Below are 23,093 nucleotides of genomic sequence, written 5' to 3'. Positions count from 1 at the left end.
CGCTCGATTTCTCTACCTTTAATTTTATTTCTAATACCAGACTGGTTCGTCACAATACGTAAAAATGGACAAGGTCAGACTGTGTTATATTCGACACTTTTTCAATTAAATGTTCTTGTAAATTATTACAGGTATGGGGGTACCGAGCGAGAGTTCTATTCACATTTACTTATATCTATTGATCCAATCTCTTATGGTATACATGCAGTGGTTGAAATGATGACCTCTCTTTTATTCTGCAATCGGAATAATCAATAATTCTCAATTCTTGACATAAATTATAAATCACCGGGAAAGGGAAACGATTTTTGAAATAATGTATACTTCTAAATTCTCTATGACTGTACTTTTTATAGGAACCCGATCCCCATCATATTCATGAAACAAATCCCTATGGGATTCGTGATATGGTATATGCAGTATGAGGAATGTAAATATTTATTATCAATGAAGTGACACAGAACACATATAATGTCGCTTTCAAAGCTCGCGTAAAACTTATAACCACTTCCTACCCCCGTACTTCTTTCCACGCCCACTGTTCCGCGGCTTGTTCCTCTTATTTCCATTTTTGTTTTTGCCGTGCCCTCTTCCTCTTTTTCTATTCATTTTCTTTTTCGTTCGTTCCCTTTCCCCGGGTTTACGCATTTCCCATCCACGTTTGTTTGTCTTCTTGGCAATCCCTTTATTTCCCAATGTCTTTGCCGGTATACCTAAAATAGAATGCAGAGCGATTTGGTCTGTGTAAGTATTGTCAGATCCTTTATTCTGCTGTGTGCCTCTCCTTTTTCCTGGATGGGAATCACCGAATTTGTCTTGTCGACCTCTTCCTTTCCCGGGACGGGAATCACCAAATTTGTCTTGTCGACCTCTTCCTTTCCCGGGATGAGAATCACTGAATTTGTCTTGTCGACCTCTTCCTTTCCCGGGATGGGAATCACCAAATTTGTCTTGTCGACCTCTTCCTTTCCCGGGATGTGAATCACCGAATTTATCTTGTCGACCTCTTCCTTTCCCGGGATGGGAATCACCAAATTTATCTTGTCGACCTCTTCCGGGGTGAGAGTCAAAATCATTTTGTTGACCTCTTCCTTTTCCGGGATGGGAATTGCTAGTTTTACCTTGTCGACCTTTTCCCTGTTTGGATTTGATTTTCTTCGATCGACTTCTTCCAAATTGGGAGTTAGATTTGTTTTGCCGACTCTTTTGGTTATGGGATTCATTTGTGTCCAAAATAGAAGCGGATTTGTCCTGTATTCCGTTATCCACTTTCTCTAACTTAGTCGCCATGTCTCCTACTGCTCGCCCCGGATGAGAATCACCCAGCTGATCAAGCCACCCTCGCTCTCGGTTGTTTGGTCGTCCACCTCCTTTATGATCTTCATCTTTCTTCAGATGATCTGAAAATAAAGACTACACTAAACTGTTTGTATCACAGTGAAATGTTTTCACTCTTCAGTAGCTATTTATCTTGTTTTACATGAATATCTTGGAAGATACTGTCATTTATTCCCGATGAATTGTCATACACTAGTAGCCATGATACCTTGACAGGAAACGAGGATAAGAAAGTATATCAACAGGATAATTCTCCACATTCCTAAAATAAAAAAAAATATCAGGTATATACAATTGTACATGTGATTAACCATACAATTTTTAAAAGCGTTTCGTGGTGTTTTGTAAATCATACCATTGTTTTGGTTTGCTTTACTGTTTATCGTATAATTTTGGCGTTGGGGATACTTGGCGAATTTTTATTAGAAAAGTAGTTTGAAATACTGCAATTTAGTTTATAGCAAATTTCATTTTATGCAATTATGATTATAATAGAAACTTCGGTACTTTTAATTTTGGCATATTTTCGTCATCCTCCAAGAAAAGCTAGTGCATGTATTATCAACACACCAAAATTATCTAAATATCTTTTTTTTTTAAAGGTATGAATTGCGAGGCTTCACACGGAAATATGTAATGCGCCTCAGGAATAGTACACCGGCGTGAGGTGTTGCAGGTCATTCCCTCATGTATGTTCAAAACTGAAATTTATTTTGTATATGTACATTCTACTGTCATTTCTATCGGATTTCCCAGCCGTTGAAATAGATGTACTATATTTATCAATATTCATACGCGCATTGTCCACAACTGTAGCACATTCATGAGGAAATGGCTATCGTTACAGTTTGTAAAGGTATCACAGACAAAAACAATGGAAATGTAAATGTATGTGGTATATCCGGTTTAACCTACAAGTATACAAATGTTGATAAATTCATATCAAATTATCGTTACCGGTCGCGGTAGCTCAGTGGTTCTGCGCGTGCGCTTCGTAACCGGGAGGTCCATGGCCGCGTCAAACCTAATGACGTTAACATAAATAGTGATCGCTCCTTCGCCAAAAAACTCGGCAATCATGGGTCTCTCGGATATGACCTTAAAAAAAACCCCAGAGGTCCCGTGTCGCGGCAGACGTTGGCACGTTAAAGAAACCTCACTGCCACGGCCCTGAACACTAAGCCTACTTCACCTACAGCTGTTGACGTCTGAGTGAAACATTCTCGACGTAAACCAATCAATCAATCAAGTTATCGTTTTTACCAATGGTTTCCTGGCCTTACAAAATTATCCCTTAGTAACCTCACGGAGGTCATAGGGGTCATGACAGTTATTCCCATAGTTTGAGATTCTCTATCCACCCCATATTGGTTGCTTAAGGTAGTACTCTACATCGTCATAATGGCTGACTTCCTTTAAAAACATGGATGGAAAAATCGATATCAGCAATATTTGACTTTTCCTTTTCCATTTAAATACCTAGAAGAGTAGCTCAGTAGGTTAGAATACCGACTGCTGAACTGTAGATCGCAGGTTTGAGTCCAGCAGGGATTTAATTTTTTTTTTTCAGGTTACCTTCTACTAAAACTGTATTTTTTGACAAAATAAAGTACATTTGATAATTTTCAACTTCAAATATTATTGTACATATCCTCCACTTTTCATCTACATCAAATTTCTCTGGTGTAGCATACATCCTTAAGAAAATTCTAAGGAAATTACTCTGTGATAAATACACTGAAATCTGGTACAATAATCGAAATAAATTGATCGATGGGAAACTATGCACATACATGTTTTAAACTTAATGAGCACTTTGGTTTTGAAAATTATCTATAAAGTCAAAAAAATTTATTTTCAGAATATATATCTGTAAATTTATGTATCATAAATTAATTATTAAAGTTGGTAGATACTCTAATATTACTAGGAATGAACGAGTCTGTAACAAATGTAACTCAGGTTCATTAGGAGACGAGATTCTTTTTTTATTTATCAATTGTGAAATCAGAGCTCCAGATAAGGTGCGTATCAGCGTAAATAATCATTAAATTTGACCAAATACGCATTTAAGTTGAAAATCATGCGTACAATTACGCATTAGCGAATGTAAATACGCTTTACACTCCCAAAGTAATGCGTATTAGTCCGTGTATTTGTGATACATGTAGTATGATATAAATATGAATTATCTATTCATATGAATTGAGGTTAGCCCAGGGCTTGATCATGCATGATATTTAGCACTATGAAATACGTTTTGATGACAATCACAATTTTGAAAAATTGGAAGAGTTAACTCAGAACACTATTATATAAGCCTACCTGTTATACTTTCTTTCTTAAAGAGTTAGTGTGCGGTCGAAAGCACAGAGAAAAAACTTGTATTATCAATCGTGGACGAATGATATACAGAATTGGATCATAATCATGTGACTGAGTGTCTGATCAACATATTCAAATTTAATGCATCAATAATAAATATCAAATTCCAAATGACAATGAATAGTTTTAATAAAAAGAACTACAAAGGATTTTCCCCGTAAATAGCTGGAGCGGCCTTTTAGTATAAACTTTAAGTTAAAGTTTAACGGAAGAAGTATCGTTTATCTGGTGACATCTTCTGTGCAAAAGAGCAAAGATAATCAGTAAATTAACAAAATACACTTTTGAATTTTTCTGAAAAGCAAAATACTCATTGATTTGAAAATCAGGGGGTAAATACTCTTTGTGGTAAAAAATTATCTGGAGCTCTGGTGAAAAGTCTGTTGATGATGAAAGAAAACCTGTTTGTGATGTAATAGAGGGAAAAAACTGTACAGAATTTCACTACACAACAAAAATTCATATACATATTGTGTTCTGAAGAGCCATCAATTTTAAATATAGTTTGGAAATTTATTTTTGAACAATATATGCAATTACTACATTGGCATTGTATTTAAACTAAGTGTCATGCAATAACTTTTTTTTGGACTGATATATGTATACATTTTCATGCTGCCCCTGGGGGGGGGGGGGGGGGTCTTGACTGGAAATAAAATATGTTCTGTTAAGTATTCAAAAAGTTGATTGCTACCCTGTTATAACAATATTTATTGTAGGGTAGAGAATAATCACATATCTAAAATCATGAATCGCCAACATCAATTTTGTTGGAGGAAAAACAGAGATAGTAAGGGTTGCACGGTGCATGGTCATGTGCCTGTGTGTGTATATGTATGTGTGTGTTTACTGGTACAGTGGTCATGTGCCCAGGGTGCATGGTACAGTGGTCAGACGCCTGTGTAAGAGAAGCTGTCCGCTTTGTTTCGAACTGACATACATGTAGCGTCGATGCATGGCGGCGTCATCATTAAGAAATATCACTAACTTTCATTTCTAATAACCGTCAGGAAATTGAAGCAATCAGCGTGTACAGCATGGTGGAAGCCGACTGCATGAAAATGTCTACAGAAAGCCATTGTCTGAGGTTCATTGTAATTGTAGTGTAAAACTGTATTTCCATCCGAAATGATTCGACAATGAAGTGTTTCTGTGAATTCGAATTTTCAACAAGCATTTGTGTTACCATTTAATAGTGGTACATTTTCTGTTGTTAGTAAGGACATTTTGCAGTTACTCCATTAGGGATAGCGAATGTTCAGCAATGGAAACATTAACGATTAGATTAGAGTTATCCCTCTTTAAATACAAGACCATTTAAACATCTTGCGCAGGCCATGACTGTAATCATGAGATGACAAAGATGCATCTTGACTTGGTCATGATTTTAAGTTGGAAATACCAGGTTAATGTTGGGGTATGACCAAGTTGTCATCCTGGGTTGTCAATATGGATAGGTCAGGATTGATACAATGGATTATATAGAACATGACTTGAGGGTCCCCAATGGCTTTCCATAATTCTCAGTCTATGGTCTTGAGGCCTAGTACAGCTGTTGATGCTGATTTGTCATGTCCATGCATACATTTACATTTATTGTATTTGAGTTTTGATTTTACAATGGAAACATGACAAACGAACTTGTTACACATTGTGCATGCTAGTCTTAGATCAGCTCATTTCTCGCATCTGTTGGTCGTTGACAATGGATATCCTACGATATGTCGTTTTTATTGTGCAAGGTGCGAGTAGCCCTCCTCCGTGTCTGTTATGAAACATCTTACAAATCTAGACTTGAATCTAATTGATGCCATATTCAAACGCCACAGGAAAGTTTCAAGTTTTATAACCATACAAATACTTGAGGAGGACTAACTCACAAGATTTTCTAAACCTTCTATAGATCTACGAACAAAACGGCAACCTTGCACATTAACCACTTTGCTAAGCAATAAACGTGAACAGGAAACAGAATACATAGGTAATATGTATTTAATTTTCTCCTTGTAGTTCGAGAGGTTGGTTGGTTGTATATTGTGTAACGTCCCTCTCGAGAATTTTTCACTCATATGGAGACGTCACCATTACCAGTGAAGGGCTGCAGAATTTAGGCCTATGCTCGGCGCTTACGGCCTTTGAGCAGGGAGGGATCTTTATCGTGCCACAACCGCTGCGACACGGGGACTCGGTTTTTGCGGTCTCATCCGAAGGACCGCCCCATTAAGTCGCCTGTTACGACAAGCAAGGGGTACTTAGGACCTATTCTATAGAGCCCGGATCCCCGGATCGTATTTCGAAAGGAAGTCAGCCGTAATGATGACGTGTTGTTCCTCTTTAACAGTATGTTTCATACCAGAAAGAAAGCGCACACACAATAAACATTGTTTAATAAAGAGATAGAGCCATGAACCATAAAAAAAATGACCACATTTCAGAATTTGATAACATTTTTCTTGAATGAGATTTGAGGTGAAATGTCTTGGCCACGTGCAGGATCAATGTTCATGAAAACGCAGGGTCACATGTATGTTTATTACCTCGCGGCCCCTGTTTTTCGTGTAGCTTATATCTATCTATTAAAGCATAAAAGGGGAAGTTTGATTGGGGCTCTTTTTGATAAATCGATCGTCTAACACGCAGCAAGACCTACGAGTTTCCGACACTTTGAAAAAAGTTAGGCCGCATTCTGTATTCCAGGGGCCAGTTTTATGCATAGCGGTAAAGTATGGTCGACACACGACATGTCCTCCCACTCCGGGCTTAACATACCCGCCTTTTCCATGTTTCGAGCATTATCGTGCACACAAACACAGCGTCAATTTTGCATTAAAAAAACCAAAAACTTTTAAAATTTCTTTCATTTTACACGCAATATTAATGGCAGTGTGACTTTTTGGCATGGGACACTGGCTTCTATTTTCCGTTCTTGCGTACGAATGTTCGGTAATCGTTCGGTAGCTTTCTGTAGCTCTAAATGTCCAAATATATACGGTTTTACCTGTATAACCGAATATTCGAATCTTAATTTCATATTCGAATATCATCTCATCGAAAGAATATTCGAATATTCGTTGAAATCCCTAATATTTATCAAAAAAGCATAGTACAAAATAGTATATGATATCTGATAGTATCAGCGGAATGTTTGGAAAAAAAAATCAACAATTTGAAAAATACTGTACCAAGAAAGTTTAGAGCGATATCAATATAAGCCTTTTGGCTTGTTTCTCAATCTAAATTATACTTGACATTGTTTGTAAACACTAAAATAAACTTATTTATGAATAAATATTGCATAAACTAAGACGTTACATGTTACGGTGTGACCGGTCGACAGGGGATGCTTACTCCTCCTAGGCATCTGATCCCACCTCTGGTATATCCAGGGGTCCGTGTACGCCCAACTCTCTATTTTGTATTCCTTATAGGAGTTATGAGATTGATCACTGTTCGTTATCTTCGCCTTTCATGCATATGTGATTTAAAGATGTTAAGATTTGAAAAAGAACATTAGACAAAAAGTGAATTGCTGGAACCCCCCCCCCCCCATTTTATAACGTTCGCACGAACGTACGTAGCAAGTCCATAATTTGAAAATACTTAGAGAATGAATGGGCACGAAAGTGATAACAAGACAACGCAAGACCATTTTTTTTTTTCGAAATGCTATATTGTACACAATTTCAAGTGCAAAAAGGTCAAGTTTAACACACTGTAGCTCAATAATAAGCACCACAACCCTAGTTTCATAACCCCCTTCAATGTAGAAATCAAACATCTACTTCCGAAAAAAGAAGAAAATGACAATACTCCAAAACTCAGATGCAAACCTCGTTAAATGCAAATACACATGTATTATATAAACCTTAAAGGGACTGATTCACGATATTCCCCAAAATTTTGTTTTTCACTTTTAATGATCAAAATCTACTGTCTATTGTGTTTAAAAGAGTTCACATATAAATTAAGGTTATACATGATCAAAGAAGTTCATTTTAGAGAGTTTATTATTTGTTTTGTAAACAAAGATTACGGTATGTTATTGTTTATGAAATTTTCAAAAGAAATGGATATCGACCTAAGTTTATTATATCCTTTCACATTTTGTGGCATTTTTGGGGTAAATGTGTCACTAAAAGTTAAAAATTGTGACTATGCAAAATAAAGATGCTTTATATTACAAAATCAATATTTCACTTGTTTGTTTGTATGCATAAAAAGACTCAAGTCTTTGTTAACACAGATTTATGGCTAAAAAATTGCTTTAATTCTTGCATTAGAAGGTCAAAAGTTTGGCTGTCAATATTAAATGAGTTATATTTTTAATGTTTACCATCAAAAATGAAAAATAGTTTTATAAAAAATCGTGAACCAGTCCCTTTAAGAAAAATCGTGAACCAGTCCCTTTAAGGATGACAACTTACCTGCATTTAGCTTATACTCGTGGATTATTCTGAATATTGTTGCACGTTTTATCGAGCTTTATATGAAAAATGCGGGTGTCACGCCTTGACCTAGTCATGTCATGTATGAATTCAAAGTTAATTTTGTACCATATTGCGCATTTCATAAATATTAATTACAGAAAACAAAAACAAGAAAATTTAAATAAAACAAGTAAAATCACGAGAATTATTTCCTTATATAACGTGTAGGAAGTGCGCCATGCCGAGTCCGTAAATACGGTTTAGGCGGTCATACTGTAACAATATAATATATATTTCTAATATCAACATTATGCGTATTTGTATACTTGTACATATAGATACACTGTAGGCCTACATGTTTGGATGACTACCGATGTCGCGTAAAATAAGTTGTGTGGAATACTTCTGTACTTTCCTCTTCCGAGGAAACAGGTCCCATAACGGACATCTCCAAGACGAATATGTTTTTGGGAGTTGAACTTTGTTCAATTTCTCTACGTCATCACGCACTGCCGCGCATGAATATATTGTAAAAGACTATGTACTGGGCCCCTTCATATCCTTCGTCTTGTTTGAAATAACTCATGTCCTAGAAAACATTCTCCAACCCATATAATCACAATCATCAAAACAATGAGAGCTTATTTCAAATTATGAGCTATATATATATATATATATATATATATATATATATATATGCATACATATACATACAGGTTTTTTTTTTATATATTGCACACTAGGCACTATATATATATGGACAAGTTCATTGTTGATTAGTTGTTTACAGGGGTTGAAACACCACATGTTCACGTCTGAGTCTATGCATGTAGTAAATAAACGAATATATGAATTCATTAAACCTATGTAACTGTGCAAATCTAGTGAAAATAAATTGATATCAAATCGGAAAAAAAACCCAGCGGAATTACTCAATCGTAACAACTCGGCCATTTCCGTAAACCGGTTACGGAAATGGCCGAGTTGTTACGATTGCGGAATTACTTTGATGTCCCAATTTTTTTGAAGGAGTTAACTTCCAAGTGTATGTGTTCAACAGAATAAACATACAGTTGTCGTCGTCGCGCGCGCGCGCGTGTGTGTGTATGTGTGTGTGTGATCAGTTGTAATCGGGACAGAAAAAATTCGACCTACATATACATGTACGTCGACAATTTTTAGCGTCGGAAAAAATATTCCATTATCCCAACGACTACCCCTCTTTATTTCGCTAAGAAGCATACAAATCAATTACATCTTATTCGCCAAGATGAATTCCTCAAAATTCACAAAACTCCAACTTGATCTGTAACTTGTTATGGTGAAGCAATGTACTAAATCCGTGAGCATTACAATAATAAAAAAGTTCGGAAACTGAGTATTGTGGTATTTTTCTGTCTAAGGGCCATAAATCAGCAAAAATACAATCTCCGAACTTGATCTGTAAGTTGTCTATGTAAAGTAATGTACCAAATAATCAAATGAATATCTGCAACCATAGCTGCAATAATGTAGCCCTCTCCGATTTGTTTTATTCTGACGTTTTTGGGAGAGGGTTACAATTCCATAAGATCTTCGTAATGGTGCAAACTATTTTTATGAATAACCCATAATAAGCTTCATGTAGTTGTCTCCAATGATGTTTACACTAAAAAGAGTACCAACTTTGCGCTTGGGTATGTCTAATAACGGTGTTTTCTTCTATCCTTTAGAATTAGGCGACCCAATCGAACACCGCGGTATTCCATAATTAGCACCCGCGACCCCCCCCCCCCCCCCCTTCCCTCTCTTAAAAAAGATACTGAACATTTGTAATTGCACCAAATTTGTGTACCACATGTCTCTGCATAGATAAAGGGAAGGATGGAAAAAAACTAAGGTACACGTTTTGATTGTGCGAACATTTGCTACATGGACCGCACGTGTATCACCAATCACAAACCAGAGGACGTCACTTTAGAGAAGTGGACAGGCATTGTCTACAGTCATGGCTGATGCCTTCAGGCTGTGCCAGTCCACTTCTTTAAAGAGAATATAGTGGAAATAATTGCTTTCCTTGTCGGATTGATTCGAAAAAAAATAATAAGATTATATTAGATCTTTTTAGTATAATAAAGAGATATCTCTTATATTATAAACAGATATTTCTTATATCACACTTGCTTACGGAATGGAGCGCTTAAGCGTTAGATTAATATTCATACGCAGTGATTAAGCGATTTTAAAAGCTGACAGATTATGAGAATTAACTCTTAATTTCAGTTAATTCATTGAATAGAATTGTTATGTGTTATGTCGCGATCGAGGGACGGGTGATGGAGCGACAGGAACTGTGGGAAATCCCTCCCCTAAAAACCAAACATCCCCCCCCCCCCACTGATTTACTACCTAAGGGATACATTTCGTTTGATATTTAAGTGTAGGATGATAAGTGTGAATTGTGTTTTCATAGACTATTCTATACAGGTACATAAGATTCACATGTATTTTGTCTGTGTTTTAGAAAAGAAAAGAAAATTTATTTTATCATTATTAGTACGTATACATAGTAAATAATGAATAAAGCAGTTCATCAATTGATAATATCTATAGTTAATTTTTATCTTTGATTTTTGAAAGAAAATGAGTCTATCGAATTTAGTCCATTTTTATAGCATTTAAAAAAATATTAGTATAGAAATTATAATACAATTTATCTAGCCTTAGCTTGGACCGGTGTTTGATAAACCATTTCTGATCTATTCTGTTTGTGTTAAATTGAAATATTAACTATGTATCAAATACTATTATTGCAGTATATTAGAAATCAACAATTCTTCATTTTTGTGTTACATTTACAAGTACAGACCACAGATGAAATACAGTCATACAGGGCTATAGCAATTGATAAAAATATGCTAAATTGTGAACTGGATTAAGAAAGTTACTTTAAATGAACCCTTTATAGGAAAGGTATGCACTAAAAATGTGTGTAATCTGGGAATCTGTGCAGATGAGGTAATTACTTAACGTAACATAAAAAGTGAGTGGTGGATCTAGAGAGGATTACGGGGGTTGTACCACCCTTTGGCGGTAATTCATTTTGTTGCCATTTTGCCCCCCCCCCCCCCCCCCCCCCCTGTGAGTTGACATCTCCTAAGCAGCTAAGCAGGTGAATCCATTAAAACATACACAAATGAGAGCTTTAATAAAGTAATACTTTTAAATATTTAATAGTATAGAAACGATATCACATCATTGCAAATATACAAACGTTTAGTCAAATTTTTATAATCTTTATAAGATCGGGTTGTTAATTTTAGGATCTTTGTTTTTACTGTCCAGATTCCTTAGTCTCTGTTGCAATTTTCTATGTTTTCTCCTTAACCGTCTATGTTTTCTCTTTAATTCTACATGTTTTCTACTCAAATGTCCATGTTTCCGCTTCAGTTTCCGCCCTGTCCGCCATTTATTCTTCCTCCGAATATTTTTTGCTCTACTTTGAAGCTTTTTCCTCCGAAGCCTCCTGTGCAGTTTCCTTTTGATCCCTAGTAAACCTCTCCTCCTGTTTTTCCTCGAACGCCGTCCGTTTTGCTTGTTCCTCCTCGGTTTACTGTTGATACCGAGGACATTTAAGCCAAGTTTACGTCTTGTTAAGTCTGATATTGGCGGATCGTAGGTTTTCCCAACTTCGCTCGTGCTTGGTACATCCAATCCCTCATTTCGTAATTTGAATGGCTTTAGACTGAGGTTGCCAGGGAGACCAGCTTTATCTCCCTTATATTCTGTTTTACTGAGCGCCGTTCTTACTTCCCCTTTCTGACTATTCTTTTTACCAATAGGACGTTTAAAATCAACAGAATCTAAAAGTACACCAAGGTAACAAATGTCAGATTGCTTTGTTCATTAAAATTATATCAATTGAATTGTTTCAAACATTAAGTCTATGATTTACAAATATATATATATATATATATATATATATATATATATATATATATATATATATAAATAAAAGTATTCCTTACTTATTTTTTCTATTCCCTTGTCTTTTAATTCCTCATACAGGGGTTTGAAAACACCTTCATTTCTGCCAACAGGATGCGTGTAATCTAATGGATCTGTTATAATCAAAAATAAGTACACCACAGCCACAGGGCCGTAACTGCCGATGAGGCAGACGAGGCAACTGCCTCGTCTGATTTTTTGGCAAAAAAGAAAATAAAATTATATAAATGTTATATTATAGGATATATGTTTAAAATGAAGACAAGCACCTTTGTCTTTGACACCATATTACGATTCTTTACATAGTACAAATGAAACACAAACATGATAAATTGGGATTTAAAAAGTGTCATTTTCAGTCGTAAAGTCAATCGGCGGCCCCCAATCCCCTGCCTCCCCTGATTTAGAACCCTACTTACGGCCCTGAGCCATGAATAGAATTTCAATTAGAACAAATTTAAAAGTCTCAGAATAGTATGTGAAAACTTAAAATAAGATATAAACACCAATATACTTACTTATCTTCTTGACTTTAGATATGGCATTCCCATCGATGTGGTTTGATAATGAGAGATCTAGAAAGTACAACACACTCCGCGGTCAAATCTTATCCGCAGCAGTGTGAATCATTCTAATTTGTTTACTTTTTAAAATTTTGAAAGAAAAAGAACATTTTAAAAAATACATTACCTTCTGCAAAAATAAGTACAATGCACAGGAAATATGATGTTAGCACTGAAGCCCCATGCATGTCTAGAATAAAAAAAATCACGAACTCCAGTATTTATAAAATAAGCAGGACATGGTATATTTTGATTTCTCATTGCATGTTTCGGTGTCATAAAACTATTACGTGCATAAACTCATATAATTACAGGTATGTAGCCATGAAATAGGAACACAGATTGGTTTCTTACCTTTTTTCAGCGTTTTCCCTTAGATAGGTACGAAGAAGATTGATTTCGTCGAGTTATATTGAGTTTATATAAGAGCCGAGGGTGTTTTGACCTGTGTGTTTTATATTGATCTATGTTAATTCTGTGTCATACGCAAATGTCGTACGTAACTGGGCTTAAAGAAACACGCATAATTAATTAACACTCTAATAAAATGATATAAATATATCGCAACAACACAATATAAACAGAATTTTGGATAACAACATTTCCTGCTAAATAGCGGGGAGAATCATTTTCGCTGACCACTTGCTGAAGACAGGGGTTGTGGTCACGTGCGGATAGGCGAAGAACGACACCACCTATATTGTATATGAAGTAAAACATTACTGCATAACATTTGTATTACTCCCACGTAGAAAGCTTCTGAATATAATTATGAATTTTGTACAAGTATTTGACAGACACTAAATTCTGAATTCATGTACATACATGCATTCTAAAAAAAAAAAAAAAAAAGAGATGCACAAAATTGAAATTTCGACAAATTAGATGTCAAAAGGAATTTAAAAAAATGTCCCAGAGCACGATTATCTTAAATTCAAGCGAGCTCAAAATCTTGTATAAATAGCTATCATAAGTATCTTTTCTTCTCTATTTTTTCTTTTAGATTTACCCTATTTAGCTTTGTTTGCTTCTTAGATTAGATAATAAACAATTTTGACCTACTGATCTTCCAAAATGCACGCATAGTCTTAGAGGTGCAATGAATTTCCATTATTCCCTCCCCACAATTTTCGTTTCGTTTGACTAATATCATACACATTACATCGACTCATGAAATGTGACAGTACCGTAACTCCCCTACTAAACAGAGAGAAGATGTGACAGTACCGTAACTCCCCTACTAAACAGAGAGAAGATAACTAGTCAGATCATTTAAGTAAGTTGTGCACCTACTCCTGCACGACTTTTCCCTCACACGTGTAACTTGTAGCACAGGAACTGGTAATTTTGTCTGTAAAAAGTAGGGGTCTATTCCATACCAACCCTTAATAAAAACGCAAGGTTTTACTCAAAACTTCAATTCAAAATAGCTCTGAAATTCTGCTTTTATCGTTAGCCACCTCAAAGTTCTTTCTTATCCAGTAATTTCAATATTTACGCCATTAATCCAGCCATGAAAATCATTCTCATCGGCACATGTAACCAGAAACATTCAACAGTTCTTCGCAACCACTTTTCGTGTCATCCATGTTTTTATCCTTTTGGCCACGAACAACTTCACTTCCGGTAAATATATGTATATTATACTTTTGTTTACATTAATCGAATAAATATATATATGAGCGTTTTTTGTATTCAAACATTTGTGTTTGATATAACTGCATCACAAAATTTAAACAGATGTATTGTTGTTCAATATTCAAATATACTAGTAACAGTTGACTTCCTAAACAAGATACCGGAAGTGATGTTGTTCATGACCATCAGAATAAACATAAGGGTGACACGAAAAATTGGTCGCCAGGAACTGTTGAAAATTCCTGTGGAATCAATGGCATAGATATTGGAATTACTGGATCAGAATGAACTTTAAAGGGACTGGTTCACGTTTTTCAGAAGAAATATTTTTCATTTTTGATGTTGAAAGTTAAAAATATAGCTCATTTAATGTTGACAACCAAAATTTGGACCGTCTGAATGCAAGGTTAAGAGCAATATTTTAGCTTTGATTCTGTGTTATGTAAACAAAGACTCGAGTCTTTCTATGTAAACAAACAAACCTGTGAAACGTTAATTTTGTAATTCAAAGCATCTTCATTTTGTACAATCACAAATTTTAACTTTTAAATGACACATTTTACCTTAAGTATACTTGAAATGTGATATATAAAAAAAAAAAAACTTGGATCAATATTCATTTATTTTGAAAACTTCGTAAACAATAACACACCTCAATTTTTGTTTTCAAAACAAATAATAGACTCTATATAATGAGCCTCTGTCATGATGAATAACCTTAATTTTTTGTATGAAACCTTCTAAACATATTAGACTGTAGATTTTGATCATTTAAAGTGAAAAACAAAATTTGGGGGGAAATCGTGAATCAGTCCCTTTAAAGTGGCTGACGATAAAAGCAGAATTCTAGAGCTATTTTGAATCAAAGTTTTGAGTAAAAACTCATTTCATTCCTGGTGTAGTTTGTTTTATTAGGAGGTGATATTGGATATACCCCTACTATCATTATTACACACAAAATTACTGGTTTACCAGTTCCTGTACTTGTAGCCGTAATAAACAATTTCAGGAATCCCCCTGTTCATCATTAAGTTTCGCTTTTGAAAATATATAAGGGTATAGGAACTGCGACGCCTACCGCTGGCATACTTAATTCCTGAAGCGCCTTAAAGTATTTTTTGATTACTTACTGAATCCATCACTCATAAGTGGATGAATTACTATAGTAAAGTTAAACACTCTTTCTTGTAAATGTTTATGTACTGACACGCAAGAGAAATATAACCTATTATTACAAGTTCTGATTATATGAAAGAATGAGAATTTATCAATGTGAGAATGGACAAACTGTTAACCAACGTGCAGTCTCTTTTGAAGAACCACAGTTGACTTGCATACCAAATTCTGAATTCATTTGTTAGATAAATCAACCTGTTGATTGGTTTTATTCATTTATTTTTTTGTTACACATTTTATGAGATGTCATATAAACTGTAAATCATATGAGATATCTTATAGAATATATGAAATTTCTTATAAACTTTCTCTTTTATAAGATATCTTATATACGTTAAAAATATCTTATAAAGTTTATGAGATATCTTATAAAAATAAATTTATAAGATATCTTCTATTTTTATAAGATATCTCATAAACTTTATAAAATATATAAGATATCTCATAAACTTTATGAGATATCTTATAAAACAAATAAGATATCTTATATATTTATGAGATATCTTATAAACTGTAAAGCATATGTGACATCGGGTGGGCATACATCCCGATATTCAGTCATATCAAAAGTTCGAATAGGCAAGAAGTTGATTAAGTGACGACCTAATGAGTTATTCTGTCAATATATCAAATGAAGTTTTTATTGCATCGCTATTCAAAGACACTTGTACATATTTAAAGTCGTAATTACGACTTTCTGCAGTCTAACGACGTTTTATCTATTTATTACAACTTTGTTAATCGTAATAACAGCTTGATCTCGTAATGACAACCGTTTTATCTCATTATTATCACTTGTTATCGTGTACATACATGTACGTAATCACGACTTAGAGCTATTTTTATGCTACTAATTTGACTCCACTAGATTTCATCCTAGTGTCAACTTCTGGACATATAGACAGATGCCAAACATCTCAATCGCTAACGACAGATAAATCCGTGAAGCGTTCTTCTGACGTCGATTGAAGTAGAAAAAGTTCAATCTATACCAGAATAATCATGAAAACAAAAGATTGAGAACTCTGAAGAATATTTTATTTAACCATTATTTAATTATCTAATGAACAAAATGAAGTAATGAAAGACGATATTATATCACCATGAATTTATATACATATATTGAATAAAATGAAGATAAATGAACTAGTTTCTGATATAAACACATTTCATGATGATTTTCCATTGTCTTAATAGAAATTACAGTTTTGAAATTGACGGGTATCTCTGGATTATTGATGAAGAGGTAGCTAGTATCTTCATTCATGCATAAAAAGACACACTATCCTTTTGATTCGTCGTGTTAAAAGTTTCACATCACTTAGAACACTCTCCTTATAAAATTGAAAATCACAGGGAGAAAATTGACATGTGGAAGAAACGCACGAAGATTAACACGTGGAAGAACGGATTTCTTTTCGGAGGCATCTTTGGTTCAACCGGTTAATGAAATCAACAAGAACCAAATTACAGTCACACATCATTCAAGGAATTTGTAGAACATCCTGAGGCCATTTATTCTGCCATATCTTTACTTTCCGTATCCTTTTTGTAATCTCCTTAACTCCCTTGCATGTTTTTCTAATCGCATTTTTGCCTTCTTTATCTTTCTTTGCTTCTTTAAATGTTTTCTCAGTGCCTTCTTTTGCTTCTTCTTTTGCATCTTTTTCTGTTTCTTCAGTGCCTTCCTAATTTTCTTTTCCAGCTTTCTCTTGTTCTTTTTGTTTTTTCTCGAACGCCTTCCATACCTGTCGGGTCTTTTTCCATACTTTCTAGGATTTACATCAATCGGGTAGTGGGGGTCGACTAACGGCCTAACAGGTACATGTGGGTCTGGGTAAGGATGTACATTTGGCAGAACTGGGAAAGGATCCGGAACAAGTGGATGGTCGTTATGGGGTGGGACACCATGATTTGGCAGGCCTCTGTTGAAATGGTCACGTAGAGTATCCAGCCCGTCTAGTGGTCTATGTGAGGGACGATGTGTCCTCAGTGGACCCCTGGGACCCGGCGGGATCCTCAATGGATTTCTGGGACCCGGCGGGATCCTCAATGGGTTCCTGGGGGCGGGTAGGCCCGCCCGCCCAGGTGTGAACCTTGTATCCCTGTGAACCTCACCTAAACCCGGTCCTTGGTCCACTGGTCTTATGTCCCACGGGTCAACACCGTGACCTCCGTGAGCGCTGTGTCCGTGATCATGATTGTGACTGTGTCCAGCTGGAGAAAAAATGCACTCAATATTATTGGAAAAATCAAGAATTTATTTAAAAGACGCGTCAAATTTAGAGCTTCAGAAACTTAATTGATATGTTGTATGTTTTCAGATTTAGAAACAGGCAAATTTCGTGAAAATACTTTGTAGTCGCAATGTGATTATGATTTCTTTCACCCAGATGTCTGCTTACCATGTTGGCTAAACACTTCCGCCAGAAAACACGCGGTAAAGACTATCCAGAGAAGCATTCTACAAAGTAAAATGGTCACATTAAAAAAAACACCATTTAATGTAAATGCAAAGTGAATCTATCAATGGCTATATAATATCAGTCCTTCCTTACAAAAAAGAAAAGAATCTATGATAAAAAAAACTGCAGATATTCTTACCCTGTGTAGCGTACTGTATGCAAGGGATCAATGTTTTACCTAAGTATGTACGTACGAAAGCTTCTATATATACTCCGTAAAAGGAAACATCAACGATAACCAATGTCGTCAATTGTCAAGTATAGACATCATATGCTAATCAGAGATAGTCCTGCTCTGTATGGAAATATTGTAAAGGGGATTTAAAAAATTGTCTCCTGCTTTTGGTTATTCCAAATTTAGCATCATTTATTTTGAGACATTTTTGAGGTTTTATTTAAAAAGAACATTATGAATTTTCAAAAATTTTTGAATATGGAAACTATGAATGTTGTTGGAGTTGTATCATTTATTGATGAAGCTACATGTAGATAATTCACCAAATTTTTTGGACGGATCTATACACATTAAGAGATATGGAAATAAAAATCAATTGATGGATTTACATTACATCAGAAAATTTTGATTGGAGAATCTGAATTTTTCCTTCCATAATTAAACGTGAATGTGATGGACGATCTAACAATATTAAAGAGAAGGTAATTACATACATGTAGACCTGGGAGGGATTCAGCATAAAAGGGGGATCCCCCACTACTTTTCTCCCTCCGTATAACGCAATCTGATACGAAAACTAGTCATATCAATCCGTTATAAGTATTTATTTTCTCGTACTTTTTCCCTAGAACATTTATGCCAAAAGTGTTTTAGCTTTTGACATTTTAGATACTTAGCATTGTGTTCTAAAAAAAAAAAAAAAAAAAAAAAAAAAAACAACAACAAAAAAACAAACAAACAAAAACAAAAACAACTCTAGCTACATGTATCGATCTTAATAATAATGTTTTATTTTGATAATTTTATAGATGTAAGATTTTATGTCATACTGTCATTTAATTTCATTTAATTGTTGTTTTTTTTATTGTTGCTTTCCTCACCGCTACCCTTGTAAAGCGCCCTAGAGTAATTTGTTTTATGTAAGGCGCTATATAAATTTTATTTATTATTATTATTTATTATAATAAGTCATACTTATTTTGGAGAAGTTTTCTCTCTCGGTGTTATTCAACTATATTAAACATGATGTGCAACAACGATTTTTAAAACTAATTCTTTAGGTGATTTTTATTCTATATATTCTGAGTAATAGAACTGATGACACCCTCCACACGAAATAAATTATTGCAAATTCTGTTTTATTCCTGAATCTGTAGCAATTTTCGAGGTCGGGTATAGATATTTGTATGAAAACTGCATGTAATCGTTACAAGTTTTTATTTAAATAGATTAAAGGCAGGTTTGTGCACAACAGAATTCCCAAGATAGATGTAGCATAGAGAGTATGCTGAGAAACAATGATGATAATAATTTATAACATTGTACAATGTATGTCGTTTGGAGAGAGAGAAAAAATCAATCAATTCCTTTGATCATTAAATGTTACATGTTTTAACTGAGCTCGAATGGCTAACACTATAGTTTCGTTTAATATCATAAAACGAAATGTAACGACATACAAAACGAAGAATTTTAGGGGAATTATTCAAATTTAAAACTCAGGACCAATGGCGTGAAAACAGTACTAATAATAGTCTAATAGAGTATTTTTATACAATGACGTCTTGCAATAATTTGTACATGTATGGTAAGTAGTGTGACTAAAAATGGGTAACAGAGGAAGATTGTTCAGAGCCGAAAAAAAGCTCTCTCAGATGCATACCATTACGGTACACATTACCACAAACTGCTAATGTACATTTGATAATAAGGCTATGCTAGGTAATCATTTGTTTACACAGCCAATTAATGAAACGTTCTTGTATGTCAGTTTCACACCATGCAGATGGTACATGTATGTAGATCAAACCGCAAAAATACGTCATGACCTAAATCTTGTTTTACGTTGTGTGTTACACGGAGGACGAGCATTTGTGCCATAGGATGACATCAAAAAAACCTTGCTTCCCTGTTGAAATAACCTTCTGTTTAATACAACATTCTGTTTAATACATTAATCAAAATCTTTTTATCTAGAAACGGACCCTTGGTTCCCTTTTCTCTATTGGTAGTTCCTTTTTCCTCTGTGGAGCCAATGAACTGCACTGTCAGACATTTAGTGAGCTCGTTATTTTGTTTGGATCAAAGTTTAATGAAGGGTATGTTTAAAAGAGAAAGAAATCCTTAGTATATATATATATATATATATATATATATATATATATATATATATATATTTTATTTTTTTTTTAAATGGTCATTGATAACGATAGAAGTCCTTAATACATTTTGTTTGTAAGAAAGTAACCATTGATAACAATAATCTTAGGTATACATAAGAAGTATGTGCTTAATGTATTATTTACAGAAGGTCTTATATAAACTATATATTAATTATCATGAACTACAACCTGCATTAAGACAGCGTGGGTGTAGGTTGTTGATTCTTAATTTCATATTAAATTTTAAAATGTAGTCATGAGATAAAGTTTGAAAAGGAATAAATATGATGAATTAGTTTTTATTAAATTTTTTTATCTGTCTTTATGTATAGGTACTTAAAGTATTGCCCCCCTCTGTAATATGCCTCTCTGTTCATTTAGATTGAGGTACATGGTTATGTATTCACATGAGAAAAAAAAAATAAATAAAAAGCAATATATATATATATATATATAAAATCTTGGAATAAAATTTTCAGTGATTAGAAGCTACATGTACCATGAGATCTGTGAGAACCTTTTTGATCATTTAATGATTATCGACTTGGAGAAATCTGCATTTAAAAATGTGCGTCGTGCACGTCTGGTTGTATATTTTGATACTTAGATTTTCTACAGCTGTTGCAAATCGGTTTTAGATACCATTTCGGTCATTCTTATTCTTGAACGTATTGTACTTTTTTTGGCAGTATTTAGACCTTTATCTGTAATAAATGGAAAATGTTTGCTTTCCAATATTTGTATAATTTCTTTATGTACTTTGCTGGAGGTTGGATTGAATCCCATTGTTTGCAATAAATTCGGCATATACATACATGTAATACAGATACATATGTTTTATAGCTGAGGCACGATGGATACGCCTCTTTCTCAGAACTTTCTTTGAGTGTAATATATTGTTATACTCTTTCATGTGATCCCCCCAACTTTGTATTGAAATCTTTCCATTCTACACCTGACAGAATCAGAGGAATGGAACATCTTGAGCACACCTGACAGAATCAGAGGAATGGAACATCTTGAGCACACCTGATTCCTTTCTTTGTCTTTCTCACAAGACATCAGTATTTCAGATTTGTTACAAATGCTTGTATATGTATGAAATAATGATCGTGTTTTCGTGTATGTTGCAGGATAACCTCAGAGATCAAGAAGTATTTCACACAACATTTCAAGACCAAGGAGGTTATCCTGCAACACACACGAAAACAAGAACTTTATTTCTATTTTGGTTCAGAAATATACAGCCGATCGTTTTCCTATATAGCTACGAATTAGGTCACTGTGATGGCAGTTTCCGAAACGGCCTATATTGTTTTTTTTCCTTGCGAAAAAGGTGAGATAGAAGAGGTATTCGAAATCTATTTTGGAAAAAAAAAATGTTTCAAGTATTTAGTTAAATGTAAACGGATTATATCAATTGCTTTGGATGTAGTTCAAGAAAAACTTGTCAGTGCATCGCCATGTTTACATGTGTATCGCTCTCAGAATGCAGACGATTGGTTTATACTGAATGACAAATGTTATTCAGTCATTTATGAATTTTGTTTTACAACATATATTGATTGATTTTTATGATTATGGAATTGAATTGTCAGTCATTGACTTTATTGTTGCTTTAGCAAACCTCGAATTACAAGCGAGATGTGTATCAATTTTCGTAGAATAATGACCTTTACAATAACCGTGGTAGAATTACCATTTAATGTCAGTCATGCTTTTCCTGATACCTATCAGGAATGACCGAAAATGATAATCTTCTGTCAGTTTTGTCCACTCTTAGTTGGTCCCCATATGTCTGGTAGATATAGTTAATTTTTACATGTAGTTTCAGTAGCATTATAGTACATGTATTGCTAATTTGCTGGTTCCGCATAGTAGCAACTCTCACTGGGTTTTTTCCTCATGCAAAGTTTGCAGGCGTGTCTGGAGAAAGCAAATGTTGCGGGGTTTGACTTCAGGGAGGGGTATTGAAATATCCTTATGTAAAATATAAGTATTTTGATATTCATATTGTTATATTCTTTAAAATCACCTACCTTAATGTGCATAGACATCGGTCCTAAAGAAGGACTTAGATACACGTAAGGGATAATAGTTTTTCATTCCATTAATAAAGGGCAAATGATTTTGATGTGACAAAAAGAGACTGTTCAGACTTGCTAATTAAAAGTATCATGATTATTGGCATCATATTTCTTTTGAAAATATATAATAAGCCGTTCTTTATATTCAGATGATTGACAAATTAATTCAACATTTGTAAAAAAAAAAAAAAAATTCTAGTTATATATTATATGCGAAGCCTGACATGAATTTTATTAAACATATCCAAGAAGGTCGTTTGTTTGTTTTACGTTTTGTCAAGAACAGACATAATCCAAAAGATGGTTCAGTAAGTATTCTTCTTTCTCAGGAACTAACAGGTGTGTGTCATAGCTATTTAAGAAGGTTTGACAACAGTTCTCTGCGATAAAATATATCCCTTTTCCCATCACACTGATACAATGCTCGTTCAGTATCAGTCTCCTTTAGTACATTTCGTCTAGAACGGAGCTGGACTTCGGAGGTGTTGGCTTTGTCTGCTATCGAATTGGAATTCTTTAATTTGATTTACATCCTCGTTCATGAATAATTCATCATTCCGTTCTTAAGACGAAACAATTTTCTTCATTTGATTAGCCCATTTGAAACCTCTGCTTTTGTTTTTCTGTTCCATTGTCTGTGCATTACGAGACTTTAAAATATCTTTTGAATTAGATTCCAGTGGTTCATAA

General features: G+C 34.4%; 3 protein-coding genes across 4 annotated transcripts; all 3 read right to left on the bottom strand.

Moving 5' to 3' along the window:
* Positions 1–420: 420 nt before the first annotated feature.
* On the bottom strand, positions 421–8,205 carry LOC125652506 (U1 small nuclear ribonucleoprotein 70 kDa-like). The gene is made up of 3 exons (XM_048881737.2): positions 8,148–8,205; positions 1,547–1,600; positions 421–1,400 (listed from the first exon to the last, which is right to left on the bottom strand). The coding sequence occupies exons 2-3, from the start codon at positions 1,596–1,598 to the stop codon at positions 499–501; spliced, it is 954 nt and encodes a 317-aa protein (XP_048737694.2). The 5' UTR covers positions 1,599–1,600; positions 8,148–8,205; the 3' UTR covers positions 421–498.
* A 3,133-nt stretch (positions 8,206–11,338) lies between these two features.
* LOC125651555 (uncharacterized) lies at positions 11,339–13,186 on the bottom strand. Its single transcript, XM_048880210.2, has 5 exons — positions 13,055–13,186; positions 12,828–12,890; positions 12,656–12,712; positions 12,158–12,250; positions 11,339–11,992 (listed from the first exon to the last, which is right to left on the bottom strand). Exons 2-5 carry the CDS (start codon positions 12,886–12,888, stop codon positions 11,427–11,429), a joined length of 777 nt encoding a protein of 258 aa, XP_048736167.2. The 5' UTR covers positions 12,889–12,890; positions 13,055–13,186; the 3' UTR covers positions 11,339–11,426.
* Positions 13,187–16,535: 3,349 nt separating this feature from the next.
* Positions 16,536–18,256, bottom strand: LOC125651510 (splicing factor 3B subunit 4-like). Of its 2 annotated transcripts, XM_048880140.2 has the most exons (3): positions 18,119–18,256; positions 17,920–17,978; positions 16,536–17,731 (listed from the first exon to the last, which is right to left on the bottom strand). In XM_048880140.2, exons 2-3 carry the CDS (start codon positions 17,975–17,977, stop codon positions 17,046–17,048), a joined length of 744 nt encoding a protein of 247 aa, XP_048736097.2. In that variant the 5' UTR covers position 17,978; positions 18,119–18,256; the 3' UTR covers positions 16,536–17,045. The 2 variants fall into 2 exon arrangements, with proteins under 2 accessions (XP_048736097.2, XP_048736098.2); XM_048880141.2 differs by lacking the exon at positions 18,119–18,256 and having other exon boundaries at positions 17,920–18,059.
* Positions 18,257–23,093: the final 4,837 nt, after the last annotated feature.

The sequence above is a fragment of the Ostrea edulis genome, chromosome 5, assembly GCF_947568905.1.
Source record: "Ostrea edulis chromosome 5, xbOstEdul1.1, whole genome shotgun sequence".
NCBI classification, from domain to species: Eukaryota; Metazoa; Mollusca; class Bivalvia; order Ostreida; family Ostreidae; genus Ostrea; species Ostrea edulis.
The sequence above is the reverse complement of the archived record's forward strand: the minus strand, read 5'-3'. Positions and strand labels throughout refer to the sequence as shown.

What these genes read in the sequence shown, in the direction of transcription:
- LOC125651555 (XM_048880210.2), bottom strand. Translation starts at nt 12,888, where the DNA reads ATGCATGGGGCTTCAGTGCTAACATCATATTTCCTGTGCATTGTACTT. An exon ending in TGTACTTATTTTTGCAGAAG is followed by an intron (nt 12,713 to 12,827) that starts GTAATGTATTTT and finishes TGTACTTTCTAG; the next exon opens with ATCTCTCATTATCAAACCAC. An exon ending in CAAGGGAATAGAAAAAATAA is followed by an intron (nt 11,993 to 12,157) that starts GTAAGGAATACT and finishes GTGTACTTTTAG; the next exon opens with ATTCTGTTGATTTTAAACGT.
- LOC125651510 (XM_048880140.2), bottom strand. Translation starts at nt 17,977, where the DNA reads ATGCTTCTCTGGATAGTCTTTACCGCGTGTTTTCTGGCGGAAGTGTTT. An exon ending in GGAAGTGTTTAGCCAACATG is followed by an intron (nt 17,732 to 17,919) that starts GTAAGCAGACAT and finishes TTTTTTCTCCAG; the next exon opens with CTGGACACAGTCACAATCAT.
- LOC125652506 (XM_048881737.2), bottom strand. Translation starts at nt 1,598, where the DNA reads ATGTGGAGAATTATCCTGTTGATATACTTTCTTATCCTCGTTTCCTGT. An exon ending in TATCCTCGTTTCCTGTCAAG is followed by an intron (nt 1,401 to 1,546) that starts GTATCATGGCTA and finishes CTTTATTTTCAG; the next exon opens with ATCATCTGAAGAAAGATGAA.